General features: G+C 49.1%; 7 protein-coding genes across 7 annotated transcripts, besides 1 other annotated feature; 3 read left to right on the plus strand and 4 right to left on the minus strand.

Annotated features, from left to right (window-relative positions):
- Positions 1-22,754: part of a sequence feature (contig 1.6 484..266891(-1)) that runs on past both edges of the window.
- Positions 490-2,143, plus strand: ANIA_00357 (ubiquinol--cytochrome-c reductase catalytic subunit CYT1). Its single transcript, XM_652869.2, has 5 exons — positions 490-678; positions 789-937; positions 1,050-1,112; positions 1,178-1,575; positions 1,630-2,143. The coding sequence occupies exons 1-5, from the start codon at positions 604-606 to the stop codon at positions 1,893-1,895; spliced, it is 951 nt and encodes a 316-aa protein (XP_657961.1). The 5' UTR covers positions 490-603; the 3' UTR covers positions 1,896-2,143.
- ANIA_00356 (uncharacterized protein) lies at positions 2,254-3,513 on the minus strand (the record flags this gene model as incomplete). The annotated part of the gene is made up of 1 exon (XM_652868.2): positions 2,254-3,513. The coding sequence occupies one exon, from the start codon at positions 3,511-3,513 to the stop codon at positions 2,329-2,331; it is 1,185 nt and encodes a 394-aa protein (XP_657960.1). The 3' UTR covers positions 2,254-2,328.
- Positions 5,648-8,485, plus strand: ANIA_00355 (uncharacterized protein; the record flags this gene model as incomplete). Its single annotated transcript, XM_652867.2, has 2 exons — positions 5,648-8,044; positions 8,094-8,485. The coding sequence occupies 2 exons, from the start codon at positions 5,648-5,650 to the stop codon at positions 8,325-8,327; spliced, it is 2,631 nt and encodes an 876-aa protein (XP_657959.1). The 3' UTR covers positions 8,328-8,485.
- Positions 8,643-10,309, plus strand: ANIA_00354 (3-deoxy-7-phosphoheptulonate synthase aroG). The gene is made up of 4 exons (XM_050610967.1): positions 8,643-8,805; positions 8,856-8,910; positions 8,968-9,873; positions 9,932-10,309. The coding sequence occupies exons 1-4, from the start codon at positions 8,797-8,799 to the stop codon at positions 10,084-10,086; spliced, it is 1,125 nt and encodes a 374-aa protein (XP_050469245.1). The 5' UTR covers positions 8,643-8,796; the 3' UTR covers positions 10,087-10,309.
- Positions 10,910-13,189, minus strand: ANIA_00353 (F-box protein; the record flags this gene model as incomplete). Its single annotated transcript, XM_652865.1, has 2 exons — positions 10,910-12,735; positions 12,817-13,189. The coding sequence occupies 2 exons, from the start codon at positions 13,187-13,189 to the stop codon at positions 10,910-10,912; spliced, it is 2,199 nt and encodes a 732-aa protein (XP_657957.1).
- Positions 14,635-17,329, minus strand: ANIA_10056 (putative DUF221 domain protein; the record flags this gene model as incomplete). Its single annotated transcript, XM_652864.2, has 4 exons — positions 14,635-15,629; positions 15,689-16,847; positions 16,907-17,071; positions 17,144-17,329. 4 exons carry the CDS (start codon positions 17,327-17,329, stop codon positions 14,635-14,637), a joined length of 2,505 nt encoding a protein of 834 aa, XP_657956.2.
- Positions 17,766-22,630, minus strand: ANIA_10060 (putative glycogen debranching enzyme Gdb1; the record flags this gene model as incomplete). The annotated part of the gene is made up of 3 exons (XM_050610968.1): positions 17,766-17,962; positions 18,034-22,363; positions 22,416-22,630. 3 exons carry the CDS (start codon positions 22,628-22,630, stop codon positions 17,894-17,896), a joined length of 4,614 nt encoding a protein of 1,537 aa, XP_050469246.1. The 3' UTR covers positions 17,766-17,893.

Consider the following 22,754-nt stretch of genomic DNA (forward strand, 5'->3'; position numbering starts at 1 on the left):
AACCCACTATATATTTTGAGCGGAAGCCGTGACATACAACCATTACAAAGCTCTTCTGAATTAAACAGAGCAATTATTATCTTTATTCGCATATAGTTTATTTGCCACATTTGAATCTAGATGCAACTTAAAGTGTCGTTTCAGAAGGTCTCCTAGACCTGGTATCTGGTTATTTGGTGATGCTTTTTAGGACTACGGGTTCAAGGCTAGTCGGAAACAAACGGCAGGAGCAACTTTGCCGTCAACATCAGCGGAACGTATACTGCTTCTCAATGAAAAGAAATTAAATTGGATATTGCAATGTTGTAAGGATGATAATATCGTAGAATCAGTAGTTACTTGAATTCTGGTGTCATGCGATTGTTTTTCATATAAGACTCGCTTTTCCGGTAATTCCCGAAGCAGTTTAGCGCAGAAGCAGCCAATCAAAGCAGACGCTTTACCACTGGCAGCAAGTCAGCGAGAAATTGACGACTTCGAACTCTCGACTTCAACAACCATTCCTGTGCGCTCACCCTCCACGCCCCCTCCCTTCCCTCCCCGCACGCGGTTATCGTACCTTTCTGTTTATCTTTTGATCGGAGGGTTCTTCATATCGTCAGTATGCTGGCACGTACTGTCCTGCGCAGCGTGCCCTTCCGGGGCCTCGCCCGTCAGTCTTTGAGCAAGACCTCCTCGGTACGCATCACCCCGGCCTCCGCCTTCATTGGCCCCAATGGATGGGAACAATCGCTCATGGCATTGTGATGGCTACATTTGCAATGCCTAATCACTAATATTTTGACCAGCGTGCGTCTTCCTCGGCTGCCGGTGCCGAAGCCGCCAGCTCCCCCTTCCACCTCACACTCACTGCATCGGTCGCTACCGCCATCGCCCTCGGATCCGCTACGTATCTTTATGGAAAGGAAGCCTTTGCGATGACACCTGCTGAGGAGGGGTGAGTCGATTGACTACGTTATGGAATGGCACCGCCTCGGCTGTTTCCGTTCTCCCGACCGGACCATATCCTGAGGTCAAGTTGATCAGACAGCTGACATGTTGCTTTCAAGGTTGCACGCTACTCAGTACCCTTGGGAGCACGCCAAGTGGAACAAGACCTTTGATCACGCCGCGTGAGTTCAATTGAGCCTCTAGCTTCGGGCCGATGACGCCCAGCTAACTCACTATTTGTCCCCAGTCTCCGCCGTGGTTTCCAGGTCTACCGTGAAGTCTGCGCCAGCTGCCACTCCCTCACCCGCGTTCCCTGGCGTTCATTCGTCGGTGTTACACACACCGTCGATGAAATGAAGGCTTTTGCCGAAGAGAACGAGTACGACACCGAGCCCAACGACCAGGGTGAGATCGAGAAGCGCCCCGGAAAGCTGTCCGACTACATCCCCCCTCCTTACAAGAACGAGGAGGCTGCTCGCTTTGCGAACGGTGGTGCTTTGCCCCCAGACCTCAGCTTGATTGTCAAGGGTCGTCACGGTGGCTGCAACTACATCTTCAGTCTGCTGACTGGTTACCCTGATGAGCCTCCAGCTGGTGCTACCGTTCAGGAGGGCATGAACTTCAACCCCTACTTCCCCGGCACTGGTACGATTCTTTTACATCAAAACTAGCATCGAAATTTAGCTGACCATTTCCCAGCTATTGCCATGGCTCGTGTCCTTTTTGATGGTGTTGTTGAATACGAGGATGGCACCCCCGCTACCACTTCCCAGATGGCCAAGGACGTTGTTGAGTTCCTCAACTGGGCTGCCGAGCCCGAGATGGACGACCGCAAGAAGATGGGATTCAAGGCCATCACTCTCCTTACCGGTCTTTTCGCTCTTAGCGTCTGGGTCAAGCGCTACAAGTGGTCTCCCATCAAGACACGAAAGATCGTGTACAGCCCTCCCGTTCCCCGGCGCTAGAAGGTTACAAATGGACTGTATAAAGTATGAAAAGTGAGGGATCTAGCGACGAATAGCGAGTGTGATTAATACGAGCGGTCAGTCTCGTTACCCATGTCGTTCATGTATCTTTCACTTGGTCTTTCCTGCCGATGGCCTTCTGTTTTGTTAGATGTTTCTCCAGAGACCTGTATCTGTATCTTAGATATTTATTTCCCGTCAAAACCTGTGTGAAGAACCAATGTCACTATTTCCTTTGTTTGTTAGATCTGGTGGTAACTTAAGACAACTTGCTTCTGGCCCCTTGATTCGGCGACTGGGTTATCAAGTCGAAGGACGAGTGAAGGTCCTCTCAGAGACCAGAATCTTCAGGCTAATCAGCAGCCAACCATTAAGACTTATTTGCATCTGCTAACTTTATACACAACGCTGTCCATGGCGTGAATATTGAGTCTCAGCGCTCAATAGTCTTTTCACCATCTCCGAATATATGCACAAATACATTGTCATAACTACTCCATACCCCAGCCATCAGCAAGTCATTGAGTCGGCCCACCCACTCAGGACTACGGCCATCCGGCCGAGCAAAAACTCTCGGCAAACCCAGCAACAGAAGGATCCAGGGACCCCATATGACCAGGAACACTACCATGCCAACTCTCTGCCGGAATGACGTGATGCAGTACGGCTGCAGTTGATTCAAGTAGGCCTGGTACGCCAGAGGAAGGTTATGCTCTGCTGCACCAGTGGTGATCAAGCTAAGATAACGTGCAGAGGGTTGAGTGTAGCGTGCATTTCGTGGGGTCCTGATTCTTGACCTCGTTTGAGGCAGCAGCAGCTCCTGCATCCCGGCCGGCGAGAGCAGCGTGTGCGCCTTCAAAGGCCGTGTCTCTGGTCGCTCCGGTATTGGATCGGCGGGGTCATAGCCGTTTGGGAACGGGTAGCAAGTCACTACGATGTCTTTGTAACCACGGCCACCTCCTTCTGTGGCTATGATTTTGGCGTAGTCGGATAATGTGACTTCATAAACGACGCCAATGAGGGGACCCTTGTAGCGGTCTTGGTCGGTGTCTGGCGTGTTTATTAGGGCGCGCTTTTCTTCAGCCTCCCCGCCATTGGTAGCGGATGTATCCCGAAAATGAGTTCCCGCGAAGCATGGCTCGAAGTATGGAATTCCCGGCAGATCAAACGTTAATCTTAGATCTGGGACAAGAACGTTGAGCTGTGAGAGGGGCCTGATGCCGCGCATGCCCAGAAAGGTTTGGGATGCGAGGTTCGACCCATAGGCTAGGTACAGGACGGATTTCTGAGCACAGAGAGCGCTGTCGTCGGCGCCTTCGTGAATCCGAGAAAGTCTTGCCGGGAGATATTCATTCTGGTCGATTGATTGTACTGAGTTCGAGGCTTGCTGACGGGTGAGCGTTGTCTCCGGAACGTCGCGAGCTGTCAGGCCATCTTGATATTCGAATGGAAGGAGATCTTCCTTTGTCTGTTGGAGGGTGTATGACTGCGATAAGGCTATGAAAGGAGCCTTGCTGGCCTCCTCCAGCCGTTGAGCTTCACCCTTAGCCTTTTCCATTTGCGATGATCTTCGATGGCAATCACAGTGAGTGAAATAAGAAGTGCCTTGAGGGCACATGGCTTGTTAAAGACTTAGAAACATGTCTTCGACCGTACCGGGTTTGGCGCTAAACCTGCCATGGTACGCCGGAATAAAAAGATGATAAATCAACGTCACAGCCTCTGACTGGAGTCGGATCAAGGAACAATGCAAATTTCCGAGAAAATGACAGTCGGATCTCGGTACGATTAACAAGCTAGTCGGAGGGAGCGGACGCCGAAGACCGTGTATTAGTTAGCTAGTTAAAGACTGCCACTATTAGTCAGTATCTGCCCTTTAGGTTAGCATCGTTTGGGACATACCACGGTCAACGCTCTTCGCGACAATAGTCTGCGGTTTCTAGGAAGATGGAATGAAGTTATACCCCAGATTATGGTCCTTAGCGGAACATACGAGATCAGCACCACGTACCTGGATCGCCGCTACCCAATAGCACCAGGCTCTCCAAGAGAACTATGGCGCGATCCCGCAGCCAAAGCAGTTATCTAGATGACGATATATCTCGTCGAATCAAGAGGCTTTGGCTAAAGTCTATTATGCAGGAAAATACTCATATCCAGAAAAATTGTGACCGTCTGAGAAGCTATGAACACTATTGGCTTGTCACATGATGGTCGCTTTTCCTTCTCCTGCGGGTTTCAAGGACTGGAGCTAGCTCTTCTTCACAACACGAGGCTTCCATATCTTTTCAGCAAATTATGAGCACTTAGGTCTCAATGTCAAGTTCATATTCCAATGGAGGTGGAGGAGTGCAAGGGGTTGAAAGCATAGCAAAGCTCTCTCTGCTCCTTCATGATGCCCTCACAGCAGCTGGAGAACCTCTCCCTAGTCCTCATTACATCCTCCTTCTTTCCAATCCCCCATTGTGCACCTTATCAAATCCGCTGCTCAAAGCCCTTCTGGTAGCGGATTTGGACTCATCCCATGATTCAGGTGAAGTGCTTGTTTTTGCCAATCAGCATCGAGTCGAGATAGCACACACCTTGGAGACAATCTCATTGCAGTGTTTCTCAGCCTACCTACTAAAGCTACCTGAAAATGAAGGCTTCGAGCTGGGACTATACCTCTTGACAGTGCGCCTCTTGCCCTTGGACTTGTAGGTTATTGCTGACTTATCCCTCATAGGACGAGCCAGAGTACACTGCGAGTCCTGACTCCTTGCGATCTCAGGTGATCGTCTCAGAGTCGGCGACCCTTATGCCGCTCATCCAACAGAGACTTTTGGAGAAGACTTACGCAAAATTCACAGATGTTTCAGGTGATGCTAGAATGCGGAGGATGGTATACTTCGAGAGGCTGGAAATAGAACGCCCAGGCTGACGGAAATAGGCTGGTAAAGTGCTGGCGGAGATAGTGAGCGACTCTGACGAGCATTGCCAAATGCTGAAGGAGTTAGATGGTAATGAATACGTAAAGTAAACCAATTGGCATCCGGCCCTTCGTGGAATTTACTGAGCATTGCATATCCAGGCATATTATTGACATAATGTGCGGTATGGACGTTATATTGTCCTTTCTATCAAGCATTATACTCCAAGCCCTATCCAAATCCATATCATTCAATGATTGGGAGTCGGATGAGCCATATTCGCGAATATTGAGCCACCTACAGACTCGGGGGAATGCCGTCGAGCGATTTTACTCCTACATCTGCGCAGTGAAACAGCATAATTTCAGCATAAGTGGTGAAGCCAGAAGTGGCAGCGCCAACAGCGCTTTGCCCATATGCTATCTCGTTGAATCAGACGGAGCACATGCGAAAGGACTGCCGCAAGGTAAAGTTCTTCTAGTCTTTTGTGCTGACAGAATCGATTTGATACACTACGGCAGGGACACCTCTGGCCATAAACTGAATTACATGGCGATCCGGCTCACCTGCCCTACACAAATTAGGTGCACCTTCTCTAGTGAACGCGCAGGACAGAAGCGGCTGCTATCTGTGAATATTCATGGACATGATTTAATTAAGATGAACGACCAGCAGTGTGATTCGCATACCATAAACTTCGGTATCAGATCCGAGTATGACTCAACTGGGATTTTAAAAAGATTCGAGGCTATCGGCATCCAGTGTCAAACAATAGGGTCTAGGACAAGTCCAAGCCGTCGAAGGTCATCGTCAGTAGTGATATCGATGGATACAGAAGACGAGATGATTGCCGGCTTCTTCCAACCATCTGTGGCGGCTTCTCGAACAGCAGCTGACTGGGCTTCGCCTCCTGCTCGGGTGAAATATTTAACAACCATGCTAGAACAAAGTGAATATATACCAGGGACTGCTCCTGACAGCGCTACAGAGAGCAGTCTAACAGATCTTACCCGGACCCCTTCCTTGCACGGAACCTCATCGTCTAAGGATGGAGACAGTTTTCGTTCGACTAGCCCAAAATCCCAGACAGAAATTCAGCGGAATAAGAAAGCAAGGCCTGTTGAAAGAGCGATATCTCAGGATGACAAGGACTTACCCGAGAATGGGCCAGCCAGTAATACTCGCTCAAAGTCCTCTCAAAGGAGCAAGTCGGTCACTAGAGGTAGTGTGCTAAGGCCTGTTCCGCATAATACACAAGAATCTCTCATATTCTCCAGGCGTCGTTCCAAAGGCAAGCTATACACTGCACTAAGAACGAAGGTAGTTGATTGGGACGAAGATCTCCGAGCAAGTGATGGTTCGCTTGAGCCACAACCCCAGGAAGATGCCGATTTTACTTCTGTCTCTTCTCCTTCATCCAGCGGTGCTCGCTATACCTTCAATAAAAGTTCCACAGGTTCTTGGACAAGCTCTGCCAGAAAGAAACAAGCCACGAAGATTAGGAGACAATCTGGCACTGGAAGCAAGATGAAACCTAGAAGGCGCGTGAACAACAAAGCCAAACATTTATTAACACAACACATGAGGTCCAGGAACGGCAATAACCAGTGCAGCCCAAATTCAAGCAGTTCTGAGAAAGAGCCAGATTGTAGTACCGCAGCAGGCAAGCATGACATATGCAATGGGATCTCAAGGAGCCTGGCTTCAGAGAGTCTGGCTGGAGCCAATAACTCGTCGCAAGCTTGCAAAACGGAGGACATAAGCACCGGGGTATTCAAATCTTCCTTGCCTCAGAATTCCAATAACTCCAACAGGCAATCTATGTTTGAGACTAGTTTGAGGGAGGGTCAGCATCTACATGGAAACACTCCAGGCAGGGGCCAATCAGTCGCAGAAAAGCTGATTGCGGCGTTGCGAGAAAGTGATACCCCGAATCAACACCATAACGATATAAACGCGAACGAACAGTTATCTTGTGATAACGAACATGGAATCGAAGATGTTACCGAATCTCATGAGATGCAAAATGAGCCTGACTGTTGCAAATCAACTGTAGAGCAGCAGCAATGCAAATGCGACAAGCAAGATGTAATAGACTCCTGGACATCGGCCATGAGCCAGGAAGGTATCTCTGGCGACGAGTTGTATCCTGTCAGGTTATACTCCGGCAATTCCTCAGATGAAAGCCGATTTGGTTCATCGCAAGGCCCCGGCGAGCATAATCGAATTCTCAGAAAGGGAGAAGCTATGTCTGGAGCAGAAGATGGAGAAGAGCACGAAAGCGTTCGAGAGGCCCCCTCTCTTGCCTCAAGCTCGTCTGTAGAGCCACTATCCACGGAATCAACTCCGAAGGCTTACTACTCGAGCCCGTCCATGAAAGAGTCTACACCGAGTCTCTCTCACTGCTACAGAGGGGATGCTACAACGGCGGCAGATAGGTTCGAAATTCACCAGCCGCCTCCCAAGAGACGCAGTTCCGCCTGCCGTGGCCATTCAGAGGCTTTTGCATTGTCTAGTTCACTCAATCTAAACCTCTGTGCTACTCACCCAGAGGAAATCACAACCAAAGATTATTGTTCACGGAATCCCAGGTTTGGTAACATTGGTGCTGCCCGACCGATCATCAGTGCTCTAGGGAAGTGCCCTGATAGCGACATAACTCATGCTACAGAATTCCTAGAGTCCAGTGCTAAGACTATCGTGGACAAGAACGGGAGCCCTAGGCTGATGCAGCAAGCGAGTATGGGAGCAGAGGAACATCTCACACTAAAGCGACAAGATGCATTTCCTCGTATGGGCCAACGAAGTCGGAAACGAACGAGAGGCATAAGTCAAGATGACAAACAACACACCACCTATCACACAACGGAGAATCAGACAAGCGAAACCCCCTGCACTTTTCAGCTGGCCCCGAGAGAATCTGACACAGATTTCAGCGCATCACGGACCACTCTTACAGAGGAAATGGGCCACCAACCCTGCGCAAGCCACCCGCAGGTGAGTGCAGGCGAACGGCACCTCTTGAAAGTTGTGGCGTCCGTTTCGCCTGGGTCACGGCAAGAAGAACAGCATCAAATTCAAGAACGCGTTCTTGGACTATATGGTTCAGCAGCGGCTGCTGAACCAGAGCAGAATGTGGCGTTTGAACTGTCAAAAAGCACTGCTGGTCAGATTAACTGGCAAACAACACTGCAGGAGCTCCGCGTAGGAATGGAGAGGACGCTGCGCAATAACAATGAGGTAGGCAATGGAAATAATTGTGCTTTAGTATCCACTAATAACTCTGCAGTACCTATTTCGTCAAATTGAGAGCGAGAAAGCCACAGTAAATGAGGTCTTGAATGGTTATAGAAAACAATGCCATAGCGTCCTCGACCAACTCTTCAAAGCACAAATTGAACGCACAAGGCTATGCAAACAACAAATTGATTCCATCAAACAACAACACGCAGATGTTTGCCAAGAGCTGATTCGTCGTCTAAAGGAAAATGAACGGACTCTTGCTGATTGGGAAAGCCAATAAGTGCAACTAGCTACAAAATGTGTGTCCTCCGCGGTGCATCATAGCGAGAAAAAAAGGAATTGTGAAAGTAATGCAAGCTTATCTAAAGGAGCCTGAGCGCTCGAGACTATGAAATCGTTGAATTACAAGCGACAGGATATGCGAGGTCCAAAGGAATCCCTGCCAGTTTGTTGAGCAGTTTGTTAAGTATAGAACTGAAAGCGAATGAGGATCAGTGCAAATGAATGTGACTCACCGGAATCACGTGTGGGATGACTCCTTCCACTCCCGCCCGTAATGGTTCGATCAGAGCTCTCAACTTTTTTTTCCAATTGAGAAAATTAGACCACTGTACGAGAAATTTCGAACAGCTTTTGCTTGGTTCAACGCATTGTTGTCAGGAGTGTTCTGCAGCTTCACTCAGCCATCCTCTCACTCAATTCTCCGCTCCGCCACAACTATCTATACATACTTCCTACCCCGCGAAACCATGTCCTCCGTGAGTCACCCACACCAGCTTCCCAAGTACAGGAACTCATCATATCGCAGTTCTTCCTTCCAAATCCTAATTTAGGAGATAGCAATCACCTTGAGGATTCAAGAAGTATGTATTCGCTGAATTCCATAGCCATTGGCATTGTCTGACCGAGCTCGTCAACAGTCCGCGGATACAACCCTCTCACACCACCCAACCTCCTGCAACATGAGATTGCTCTAACAGAGAAAGCGCGGCAAACGGTCCTTCAAGGCCGAGCCGAGGCCATTGCCGTCGCCCACGGCACAGACACAGACAAGCGCCGCCTCCTCGTCGTCATTGGACCCTGCTCAATTCACGACCCCGAAATGGCCTTAGAGTACTGCGACCGGCTATTGAAATTGAAGGAGAAATACAAGGATGAGTTGCTAATTGTTATGCGCTCTTATCTGGAGAAGCCCCGAACGACCGTCGGTTGGAAGGGCCTCATCAACGACCCGGATATCGACAACAGCTTCAACATCAACAAGGGCCTGCGCATCTCGCGTCAGCTCTTCGTCGACTTGACCAACAAGGGAATGCCAATTGCCAGTGAGATGCTGGACACTATCTCCCCGCAGTTTCTGGCGGACTGTCTCTCCGTCGGTGCGGTCGGCGCACGGACAACCGAATCGCAGGTCCATCGTGAATTGGCCTCTGGGCTCTCGTTCCCCGTTGGCTTCAAGAACGGTACAGATGGCTCGTTAGACGTCGCGGTTGATGCGATTGGATCCGTAAAACACCCTCATCACTTCCTGTCCGTCACCAAGCCTGGTGTTGTCGCCATTGTCGGTACCGTTGGCAATCCTGATTGCTTTGTTATCCTCCGCGGCGGCAAGAAAGGGCCGAACTACGATGCTGCTAGCATCACCGAAGCAAAGGAGAAGCTCATAGCTAAGGGTCTGGCACCCCGTCTGATGGTCGACTGCAGCCACGGCAACTCACAAAAGGATCACAAGAACCAGCCTAAGGTGGCAGCTGTTCTTGCGGAGCAGATTGCTGCAGGCGAAACCGCAATCATGGGCGTCATGATAGAGAGTAATATCAACGAGGGTAGATACCTCCCCAACCTAATCCTAAACCTTTTTCCGCTAACATTGAACTCTCAAAGGCAACCAAAAGGTCCCACCCGAGGGCAAGGCCGGCCTCAAATACGGCGTCAGTATCACCGACGCCTGTATCAATTGGGAAGACACCGAGTCAACGCTAGAGACCCTTGCAAAGGCTGTTGCGACTCGGAGAGAAAAGCTCGCCCCCAGTTCATAGTCGCATCACGCCCACCTCATCTCAATTACCGCTCTCTCTTCACTAGATTAAGAACATCGGCTTTGGCTTGTATTCCGGGTTATTTAAAATAAGTTCGATTTAGCGCGTTTGATTGTATATTCTGATAAACAAAAGTTCGGCTCGGACGGCGGTCCCAGAGACATTGGCAATACTCTGATTCTTGGTCCTTGACCCTATCATACTAGTTAGGCAGCTTTAAGTTTCAATCATGGGTTGATACATATATCTTATCTACGTTGTTCGAGAATCTTCACTATGGCCGCAAATCCGAGCAGATACCCGCTTTTAACGTTGAGGGGCGACTAGTCTAGACCATGCTCAGGTTAGGGATTCACTATGCGCGTGACCTCCTCTCTAAGCTAATTGTGATGGACTGGATCAGGTACAAAGCAATGCACCAGCGGGCCGTTGGGAAGGTTCCCGGCTCTTAGGTTTCTCGAACGGTCTATGGATCAGATTAAGTCATACGATGGTTAATTAACAGCGTCTAATATAGTTTAGAATGGGATCAGACTTGTAAATTAACCTAGTTCAAAAGAAAAAAAAAACCTAGCTACCTGAGCTGAAATGGAGCATTCCATAGTGTGTGTGGGTTTGTTTATTGGTAAGTAGGAATTAATCAATTGACAGAAAGTGCTACATGTTAGAGCAGGTAATAGAGGTGTGAATATGAAGCTCATAAATCCGGAAATCGTCACTATAATGACAAGTAAGAACAGAAAGTTAACGTTAGCTTGTACAAACATGAGCGCCGTGCTATGTCTGTCATTGGCAAGAGATTGTGCGATTATATATGTAAACATTAGTAGACAACTTCGGGCTGTGCATGTCTGCCTCCTAGCTCGGGTATGCTGACATTCACAATTTGCGCGTCGAACACATTAGCCGCTGTTGCATCGCGCCCGCCGTCCGACATGGAACTGCTATATCGACAAAGCATGTGGCGTCCAGAAAATCCTGCTCGCGACTTGGTTTTTTTGCGCTCTCGCAAATTCCCTGGGGTAACAAGGCAATGTTCAGAGCGGCTGACCAGCTGGGCGTCTACGATACGCCCATCCGATCCGATAGTGAACGATTTGCAGGGGAACTTGGAGGCATCTTGTGACGCAGATGTAAAGGTATCAACATCAATGATGTTGGTCTCTCCTGAAGCGCTGAATACCCAAATGCGAGCGCATCCGTGAGAAGACTGGAGGGCTATTTCGACCACGTTCTGTACCCGGCCAATTTCCTTCCCATAGATCTTGAACGGCCACATCATCGCAGTGGGTCTGTAGCTGACGCTCAGAAGAAACTCCCAGTCTTCATTTTGGTTCGATGTCAGACTCTCACGGTGAGGTCTGTCTGATTGAATGAGAAAGAAATCTCGTGCAAGGTCACTGTCGGCCATCACGCCGTCACCCTGTCTCTCACGCTCATTCTTCAGCACGTTGAATACATCCAGTGGCACGGAGTAGAAAACCAGCCTATTCCCATAAGCAGCTACAATGCGAAGCCCCCAACTGAGGTCTGAGCCTGATGCGAAGACCGTGGGCACGGGTGCATCTTGAGATCCGTTAGGCGTATCATTCTTGAATGGAGGAACACAAACAAGCGCCCTCGTGAGGCACGTTGGTCCATCAAGCGGAGCATTTGACCCAATGCAGAGGTAGCCGCTCCGTGGCTCGACAAATAATAGATGGATGCCGTCGTTGACTGGAACCGCCCGATAATGGTGACACTGTGTCGTTCGTACCAAGCCAACTTGATCCTTTCGCTCCGGTGCCCACCGACTGAATGTTTGAACATCTTCCTTTACAGTGTGGAAAGGGCAAGATGGATGCAATTCTCCGGCTGATAGAGTTTGACAACGGCAACCCTCCACCCCTGGGCCAGCCACTGAGGAGATCAACCGAAATTCTAATGGAGTATCCAGGCGATTCGGCATGAAATGCAAGATCTCCGAGGGTTGTGACATGGGTAGATATTTTCGACAATCGATATTCGTCTCTTGATCAACCCAGCGTAACTCAATTCCAGATTCAGAGCCGAACGCGACACAGCGATAACCAGGGCAGATCGATATGCTCAGAGGTGGATCATGGACAGAGCATACGTCGTAAAAGAAGTGTCGAGATGTTATTTTTTTGGAGAACGCACTCGCGGAGTGTCGACCTCTCGCACAGCAGCTATTCGTCCCGTTGTGAACAAAATCCATTGAACTAAAGTTTCCTCCCCTATCGACTGGAGCAAGCTCGCAAATCGTTCCCAATCTATTGCGCAACAGAGCTGCAACATTGAAATTCGATGTGCTGGTGTCAATGGTGGCGGACAAAACCTCTGTCGGACATGTGATGCTGGCGACAGGCGCAATATCAACATTTCCCAAGTCCTCCTTGGACATTGGCGCGGATCCCACTCTGCGCCTGCCAAGTAGTTGATAAATGTGGATATTACAGCCTGAAATCACAAGGAGATTGTTCCCGCAATTGCTTACGTGAAAGCCAGATGTGAACGACACATCCTTCGAGGAAGGATAGGGGTAAGACAAGTCGCGAGAGGTGGATGTTTGGCCTGCTTGGGAGAGCTGCGAGAAGTCGACAACAGTTGTCGTCACGAACCCAGTCCTTTCGACATTCATCTTACGGCCTGAAAGCATACATTCAGTCGCGAACCGTTTGCTCATTCTCCAGGCTGTGCTCTCTCCATTCTGATCCATCTCGCTAGCACGTTGATTCTTGTTATCCCTGAGCCAACTGTCCCACCAGCCTGCCCGCTTTAGCATGCTTTCCAGTAATCGTTCGTTCAAACTGGCGCGCATCCATTGCGAACAAACTCGCCGGGCGTTATCAAAGTCTCGAGGGCTCAATTCGTAGAATATCTGCGTAAGGATTTCTGGGGGCAGAGTATTCGCCGGGGCACGCTGCAGTGGCAGAGCCTCGTCGATAGCCTGAGCCCAGGGATTGGGCGCCAAACGCAAAGGCCAGCATGATGTTTCAGCGACGGATTCTGAGCACCTTTCAGCCACTGAAGGGTGTATCACGTTGGTCGATTGTGCGTCGAAATCCGTATCATAGATTAAAGGGTTCACAACTCCAGGCATGCTTGTCTTGCTGTGAGATTGCAGAGATATTCAAAAGTCTAGTAAAGCCTGGATAACTTGGACAATTTCAAAGGTGAAGATGGTTGAGAAGCTCGTCTTACTTTGGATTGTCGAAAGTCGAGGTGTTTTATATGTTTCGAGGACAGGGCTCATGGCTGTTTCCTGTTGACCGGCTCGCCGACAATCATGCTCAGCCGGTGTTTGAGCAGAACTATACCGGCTTTACCGTTATCAACAAGGTCGAGATTCTTCTCAGGCCAGAAAGTTCCAGAAGACAAAATCGGCTAAAAAGCGTGCGGGCTGTTCCAATTATGATTGTGGCAGGTGACCTGCGGTAATATACAGGCTTGAGATGTACGCCGCAAAGGTTTTCTGACGTAGTCTTTGAGTAGACGAAAGATAGGACTAGGATAAGGTACTCGGTTAAAGAGGTGCAAAGGTTTGGGCAGTCACAGACTCTTCAAGCACACGGGGAAGCATCCCCAGTTTCGCTGGTTATTCAGCGCCATACCCATGACCGAGGGAGGTGCGATCACCAGCAATCTGACGTAGATAGGAAGGGCGCCGGCGACCGGACCCTGGGGTCGAGCCTCTGCGGTGGAGCCAGCAATGTATGATCCCCATGGTTCTGGATTGTGAACGGGGAGCCGTCGAGCCGACGGCAGCAGCGGTGGAGAAAAGGGCAAAATTCGGGATTAGGTTGGCTTTGCGTCAGGACTGGTACCACGGCGATAAGAGGCGACTCAAGCGGACAGGGTGACGTCTAGGAGAACCCACGAATCACACTAGGACAGACCGACTAAGAGCTAAGCACAACAGGATTGTGGGTAGCGCTTGTCCTTGCTCTTTCACCAGCCCGACGATATTGTCAGTATCACGTTCTGAATAAGGCTGGTTCTTAAGCTACTTACTCCTGGCAACAACAAAGCCATATGGGTTTGATGGCTATTATGATAATTTCTTGTGTATTGTGAGTTGTAGGAGAGGATGAGGAGGAAAGGACGAGCGGCGGAAAGCCGCCAGAGAAGAAGGGAGCCTGAGAGTTGACCACCCACACACCGCAATTATTCCTGGTCTGAGTTACCCAATAATGCAATTGTTGTTAAAGAGACCTTGTGGTGCTAACACAAGGCTAGTCGTGCCAACTGTTAAGTGGCGTCGCCGCATCGTACCTAGATGCTGTACTTCGAACTAATTGTGTATTAGATTATCCTAACAAGATTTAGTTATGTCTACTAACGTACCCTGGAGTCATGCAATATCTCAAGCAGCCAGAAATCTCATCTCGTGGCAATGAATAGTCATGTATATGTATATGCCATGCTAATAACATTGAAACGCCGGGGACAAACCAGAAGTGGGATATCTTTATACATAAGCAAAATAATAATAGCAAGGCATCCTATAAGCACTCCTCCGCCCATCACTGAACACTTGGTACAATGTTACACCGAAACGTGGTTCTGATCCTCGTAGTACTCGAAGTCCTCTTGAAGCTCTGGCATTGGATTGCGTCCTGGGAGCCAAGCACTGTCTAGAGGTAAAATGAGACTGGGGTTGACGTATCTCTTCAGTTTGAGTCCTAGCACTTGCCCTCCTAGTCGGATTGGGAACGCATCACGGTCGAGAGCAAGAGGCGGTGAGAACGTCGAAGTTGTAGAGGGAGAGATATCACCAGATGTCGGTGTGTCGCGATAAATGCTTTTTAGAGCAATAAATTTGGTCAACGGCTCATAGCTCTGAGAATAGAAGTAGCTGAACCACACTGTGGCTCCGATCAGGGGCACAATGAGCAGCGCCAAGGTAATTGCTTTGCGCAAACCAAGAGTGCCTGCCATAGCAAGTTGGAACACTACCAGACCCACTAGGACACGGTTGCATATCATGGGCCATGCTCGTCCTGTAGAGTGCTGTCGATGGTCCATCGCATATAGGAGCTGATACTTGTAGATAAAGTTACCAATTGTGAAGTAGACCAGCCCAAAGAAGCAAATCAGCCAAGATGCTGGGAATACGCCGTAAATCACACAGATGACCAGTATCAGTATCGATTGTGGAATCGAATATCCGTAGCTGAATGTAGCTGTTGTGGAGAGCTCGGCATAATCTCGAGGCGTTTTGGCCATCAAGTAATTAATAGGGTACAGAAATACGCTTCCGACCTCAAGGAGTTTGAGTGGGAACAAGCCTAGACCCTGAAGAACAAAGACGTTCATGTAAAATGGAGCAAGGTTTTCTAGCGAATTGGCGAGAGCCGTCGCGATAGTGGTTGCATCTTTGAAGGAGTCCCGAAGATGCTCCCAGAGACCGTAGAAATTCGTTGCAGTGCCGATGACAGTGAATATGACGAATAGATTGAAGAACGAGAAGAAGAAATTCTTCGAGATAACGGAAAGTTCGATGTCGCCTCGAGACATCATTCCCTGGTGGTTCGAAAGCCCTGTAGTAGGGTATGGTCAGTACGGGACCCGAATGAACAGATCATTAGCAGGGACTCACAATTATACAAGTAGGGAACAGCAACAGTCAAGAGAGAGAAGGCCAAGGTAGGAAGACCAGTGGTGACAAGTGATTTGACGAGAGGGTGCCGAGCCAAAGCGTCGGCCAGTTGAGGCAAGACCTTGTGGAGTGTCTCCCATTTAAGCAGTGTACCAACAGGCACAAGTAACACGGACCAGAACACAGATAGGAAGCAGATTAATACAGTAATAGACCATGACTGAAACATGCGCCGAGCACGCGGTAAATAGGTGTTTTTCCAAATCACATCCGCCGGGGCCGGGGCCAATCTGGCAAGGAGCTTCATCGGATGAGGATCAAGTATAGCCTGAACGAGCATCTGCGCCGCAGCTATTGATTTCATGGTCACAAACGCGAGCTCAGTAGGCGGATATTCCTTCTGACGAGCGCTCTGAATTTCCTCATCAAGCCTCCGGAGTCTCTCTTCGTAGTAGTCAATAGCATCAACCTTCCGGTACCGTAGCTTCAGCGGACCATACCATAGACGCACCATTGGTCTTTTCCTAGACCGATCAAATGCGTCATCTTGTCCGTTTTCCAGCAAAAGGCGCATCCTTTCGTCGTCCTCAGAGAAAATACTGGAATCTATTGGCTGGCGTCTCAAAGGCAAAGTGTCGCCAGATTTCCTGACTCGCTTGTAGCCAAGGTACTGAACCCAAGATGTTTCCAAATTCCGTAGCACTTTAAGTCGCTCCTCAATCAGATGGTCCAAAGAGCTCCAATTACGGCATAGCGTAATACTTTCAACCTCTCCGATGTGCAAGCCTTCAATAAATTCCCTGATATTCTCTTCAGATCCCATCTCAGCCGGGATACCTGATAATCGTATCGTCCGATCAGTCGTACTCGTCTGGCTGCCCAGGTATTTCTGTCTCGTTTGGATGATTTTCTTCGTCTCTTGGAACAACATGAAAATGGCAAGGCCAGTAAAGATGTACGTAAACACGACGTACGTCCATAGATACGGCGGGTCGTCAATGAATTTCTTCTTCCCGTCCTCGCCGACATCAATGCTTTTATCCCAGTCTGGAATACCTAGCTTCTTCGTGTAGCTGTAATGGATTGGCAGAAGAACCACGAAGGCCAAAATGAACACTGTAGACGTGAATCTAATCGCGAAGCGGAAGAAGGAGAGAAACTGATTCACCGGCTTCGTTAGTATCATTCACCACCGCCGCTTTGGACGAATCCACATACAACAAAGGCATCCAACCCAGCGGACTGTAAAACTTGTTCCTCCGTTATCTTCCACAGCACTGGAATCCATCCGAAAAAGCTATCGGGAAGTTCTGGTAAATATAGTGCGGCGCGACGTTGTCGCCTTCGAGCCGCGTATAACTCTGTCCATTTGGGCCGCAAAAACTACCTCACGAATCATTATTAGCTTAGTCCTTTGCGCACCGAGGTTGTATTCACGCAAAGGATTCCACGTACACAAAAAGATAGAAACGCAGTTATTCCTAACGCCAAGCTGATGACGAGCTGTGTATATAGGTCTCCCTTGAGTTGATCGTCCCATTTCCGTCCGGGTCCATCATCGTCCGTTCCATTGTTTGTTCCATGATGGTTCGCAACAGTAATGGCAGTCGCCATTGCCGCCACGGACTCCGTGAGCGACATGGCTTTATGTAGAGGAGGTTCTTGACGTCTTAAGTGTGTGGACGGGTTTGCGCCGTTATTGAAGCATTGGGAAGCGGAGTGCTGCTTTTCGAGTCGGACGACGGTCGAGGAGCAACTGACGTCAGGGGAAGAATATGGGTGTTACACTGTGTTGTGAGACCGTATATTGATTTATCGTTAGCTAACTCCGGTTTGTCCAGAGCCAGAGAGCGGTAGCAGTACCAAACGTGGTATTCTCGTAAACCACCCTGTAATGGTGATCTTGTTTTTGAGGCTAGCGAGTAGCGACAGTTCGTCTTCACGATTGATGGCCGCTGTGTATATGCTTAGTCATAATTCATATACAAGGCACAATATTTATGCACAGCTTATGCTTACTTCTACCGAGTATGAGGCGTTATAATAAGAGGAATGTCAATATTGGATACGCAACATCAGAACTTCACTGGTAGCTGAAATTTCAGTTTATGCTCTATCACTATTATGCTAATTTACCACATGCTCTCAGCCTTCCGCGGCGCTGACAGTTATGAAGTATATATCTGTTCTTCTAAATGGCAAGAGTTAAATATACCGTGAGGCGTCATAATAAAGATCGAGTAGACAACCTGCCGACCATGATTGAGTTGGTGACTGCGGAAAGAAGTAATGTCAGCCCATTATTCTCCCAACTTGAACGAGCATCTCCAGGAAAGGTCACCTACCGAGTCTGCACAATGATTGCCGTTCCTATTTGTTAGCTCAGTAAGGCCCTTCCAAGGGCTTTCCCTCAGAGCTTTCTTGCAACCCGCTAGCCTTCTTGTTACCTGCTGGAATGCTTCCGTCCGCTCATCCGCAGTCTTGCGTCGCGCAAGATCAAAGTACAAGAGTGCGCGGAGAAAGTATCCTCGTAGCCAAACCCACTCCGGACCTTGATGGTAGTTTCTGCCTTTTGATGTTGCAAAATCGGTGGAGTCTTCCGCGTTATTGTAGTCTGGGCGATAGTTCAGATCAGAAGGATCGAGCGTAGCCATTCCTAGGGGACCAGCAAGCACAGAATCGGCAATAGCGAGCGCACCCAGCGCTTTGGAAGGATCAAACAGTTCTGGTGACACAACCATGGCGATTGGGAAATTAGACCGAAGCTGGTAGTCCTCGTAAGGTTTACCCGATCTGTAAAGGTCTTTGTAGATGCCCCGACGATTCACAATTCCGGAGTCGATGTCGTATTGATCGTCATCATTCGGATCCAGCGGTATATAATAGCAGCGCTCGAAATTAGTTTTCACCTTCGCAGCCCAGCCTTCGAATGTGATAGATTTGCCATTTCCAATATCCACTTTGTCGTAAGGAAACAAGCCCTGCTTGTTAAGTTCTGTAACCCACTTCAGGGCACTGTAAAGCAGTCCGGTAATTTCAATAGCAGCGCCATCTCGTGGAGTACCGGGTACACCCTTGTTACCGGCTTTCTCGCTTTCTCCCATCTTGTCTTGCCATGTCCCACAGTTGTGCTGGCTGCCGCCAAAAATCAAACCTGTTTCCCAGTTCACGCGGATGTCGATATTGAATCCCTCCGATTTCATCTGCACATCGAGCTCTGGGCCCGCATTATACTCACGAAAGGAGATTCCTTGTGCATGGCGCTGGAATACTTCTTGGATTATATCCACGATGGTTGAGGTCTGCGAATATGCCTTCGGATCATCAAATGGGAACCACGTATCGTCGTACGGTAGGAATCGTCTGGGAGTCTTGTCTTGCAGCAATTCAAGACCGTCAGGTGCCATCTTCGTGTAATCTTGTATAGCCTGCAGCAAAAACCATATGGAATCGCGAGAGTTATACCGCGGAAGTTTACCGCTGCCTAATAGATTAGGAATCATACCATGCTTTAGCACGCTGGCAAAAGCGAGGATATGCTCCTTAGCGTCAATGAATCTTCCAGTGCACAGAAGTAGTCCCCTAAGAGATATGAAGACATCACGGCCCCAACATCTAGCCCAATCTGTTGCAAAATGCGGTAGACCAGCTGCAAGACTTGGGACTGATTTTTTGGGCCATAATGATGCGGAATTCACAAATCCAGTCTGCTGCACGCTGACCATGGCAAGCTGTTGGGTGAAAGCCTGACCCACCCTCACATCATCACCCAGGAGCTGTATACCCCTGTTCCAGGCAGCCACATAAGCGGTTTGAACAATTATAGCAAAGTAGCGAGGAAGAAGAAAGCTCGGTAGACCGCGGACGATTTGGAACTTTGCTTCCAACCATTCAGCGGGACGCCTAAGAGCGGCATACTGTGGATTTTTTGTGGCTTTCATCAAGCGATTAACAATATAGTCAAGGGCCCACTGGCCTTGTCTGAGATGATCGCAGAGCGGATGGCCCAGCTCATTGTATCTGATGATGCCTTCCAAAATACTCCACCAACCCTGAAGGCCAGCATAAACCAATGGTCCGTGGTTTGGGATGTCATAGACTCCATCCTGGCCACCGCTTGAATCACGTTCTTCAGCATCGCAGCGGTAGAGCACAAAGTTCAGGTCAATCAAGCTCAGTTCCGAAAATGCCTCCACTGCTCCATCAGTAATAGCATCATTACTCAGCTCATCTGCGTGCTCAAGACTGGGTATTGATGTCTCGAATAATGCAATAGATCCTGGGATGAATGGGTCTAAAACTGAGATTATAGTTTCGCGATCTGTTTCTTCAATTCGAGCACCCTCGATCTTCAAAACCTCACTTGGCAATCCTTGAAGGTAAACTTTGTCCGATAGGGCACGCTCCTTGTCGTCAGATAGTTCTTGAACCTTGAGGAGCCACGATCCGATAGGCTTGGCTCGAGTAGCAGCGAGGTGTATAGGGGCGAGAAGGGCTCCGCTATTCTGACCGGGAAAAGCTGTATGGGCGATCAAGAATATACCCTTTCGCGTTTGTGGATGCACCCTATGCACGGTGATGTATTCACCATCATGATGAATGAAAGTTTCATCGTACCCCATTTGACCCATCATAGTATGAAGTTCGTTGAGCAGCCGCTTCAAGCCACTGATCCCCTTAAGATTGACCAGTTCGTCAAGAGTTGGGGATTCCGGAAGATCAAAGAAGGAGTACAGTCGGGTTTCATGCACAAGATCCACGATTTTGGGATAGACTTCATCATATCCCATAACGCTTCCAATGGCAGAGTCACACATTGCTACAAGAGCAGCGTTTGGTAGTGTATCTGTCGCCGTTCTCTTTTGCGCTGGCATTTCATTGTCATGTGTACAGTCCATGAACAACGCTGGAACGGGAATGGGGCGTATACTGCGTATTATTTCCCTCTCGCTACCACTCACTTGGGATTTTGAAAGATCTAGGCCTGGGGAGGGCAGATCCAACTCAAAACTGCCTATGGGACGGCCACCATGACGGTGCACCAAACGGCTTAGCTCTCCCGCGCTCCAGGCTTGCATGGCCTCGCGGATGAGTGCGTTAATACCGAGCCGCTTGACAAAAATATAATCGGCTTCTTCAGACCCCGTAAAAAGTTCGGCAAAAATTGCAAGGTCGGGGCGGATTTTTCGTGCCTCGTCAATCAGGTACTCTGCAACTACCAAAGGTGTGGAGTGACAATTGTCAATTCTGAAGCCAGAAAAGTACTTGGCCATTAAGCGAGTGTACCTGGCCATGAAGTCCCATAAGAAAGGGTTGTCTTCAGGGCCATCTCCATACCGCAATTTGACACAGTCTCCCCAGACAATCACTTCTCGCCGTAGGTATGCCCTAGAATTGGGCCCAGCGTTATCGCGCATAGCATCCGCGTTCCATATCCAGCCATTGTTGGCGAGGGCTAATGCTTTGGGGCTGTGTTTCTTAGTGATTTCGTTCAGAGGCAGTCTGGTGAAGTACGACTCTATGAGCGGATTTTGGTCGGTCACAGGACCGAGCTTCGGTCCATGGTCATCAATCCTCAGGTACTTGATACGATTGAAAAGCTGACTCATGATTTCGGTGACATCTGAGTTGTACTCCTTGTAAAACGGCACATTGACTACGTCGAGCAGCTTGCGCAGGGTATTCTCAACCGCAGTCAAGTCCGACGACGTGGCGTCAAAGTTTCCAAACAGTGCAGTAGCAATGGCCACCCCGAGTTGAGTATCAATTTCTCGACTGTATCTTCCGAGGATTTGGCCCGCAGTCGGGACTCCTTTCTGGCGAATGAGGCTTGCCTGATCTTCCAATGACCACGCTTTGTAGGCTCCTAGATCGAGCTGCGCCCAGCGCCCACGTTCTATATCGCTGTTTGTGGATACTTTCCACTCGTCTATAACCCTCCGAGCATTGCTCTTAACGTCGAGAACGTAAAACTCCCAGAGGCATAGGTCTTCTATAACATGGTTCTTCACTTCGTTCATAACGAGCGTCAGATCGTCGACAGTCTTAAAGTCAGTTGGCAGACCGCGCTTTTGTAGTTCATGGCTGAATTTCAATAATGCAGTGTCCAGCTCCAGCGCTGCTTCGAGCCAGGGAGCAGTTTCAACGCTGTATCCAGCCTCTGGGTGTTCCTCGAGCCATTTGCTGTTGTTGGCAGTGTGATTCCACACGACATCAGCCAAGGACAGTAGGGAGTGCTTCTCCTCCATGTCTTTGATGAGTTTTTGAACATCATTTTCTCCGTTCGGAAATGCAATATCGTCAAATTGCAGTTGATCAAAAATGCTATACGGCGAGTTGGATGCCCCTCGTTTCATCAACGGAGTGAAGTGAACCATGTTATACTTGCGCCGAGAGATACTGTTCAGGTATTGATTCCAATCCTCCGGATACTTACCCATGAATTTGGAATTCACCGAGAATATTGATAGAGCATTGAGTGGTATACCCTCGCCCGCAAGACTGAGCCTTGGAGACACATCAATGTAATGAGTCGGAGTCCTTGCTGGCTTCACCGGCGCGCTGGATGTGATAGTAAACTCCGGGAGTGGCGAGTAGGTTACATAGTATGCGAAAGACCCGGGACAGGTGACTGGGACATCGATCTGAATGTTTCTGCTAAAGTCCGGATATAACCTGGCACAATCGTCTCAACAGAAAGTGGGCAAAAAGGGAAAATATCTCTCACTTAAAAGGCCGAAACGATTGACGATCAAACGATTTTCCAATCTCAGGAATATTTATCCAAAGCGTCCCATCCCTGCATATTGAGCTGCTCCCCTCGATAAGGAATCGGAGCGAATACTTTGGATGGTCTGGTGGGGGAAGATAGATAAAACCCCCAGGCACGTCCGGAGAGCCATCGTCGTTCAAGGGAAGCAAGTAGAAGGTCTCGTTAGACATTTCGAATAAGCTGCGCTCGTTGACTTCTCCAGCTGCTGCGCGATCAGGAATGGAGAGTGTCGTTGCGAAGGCGCGGATGTACAGCGTGATTAACTTCGCACATTCCTAGAAAACTGGGCGGAAA

Source organism: Aspergillus nidulans, chromosome VIII (genome assembly GCF_000011425.1).
Source record: "Aspergillus nidulans FGSC A4 chromosome VIII".
NCBI lineage: Eukaryota > Fungi > Ascomycota > Eurotiomycetes > Eurotiales > Aspergillaceae > Aspergillus > Aspergillus nidulans.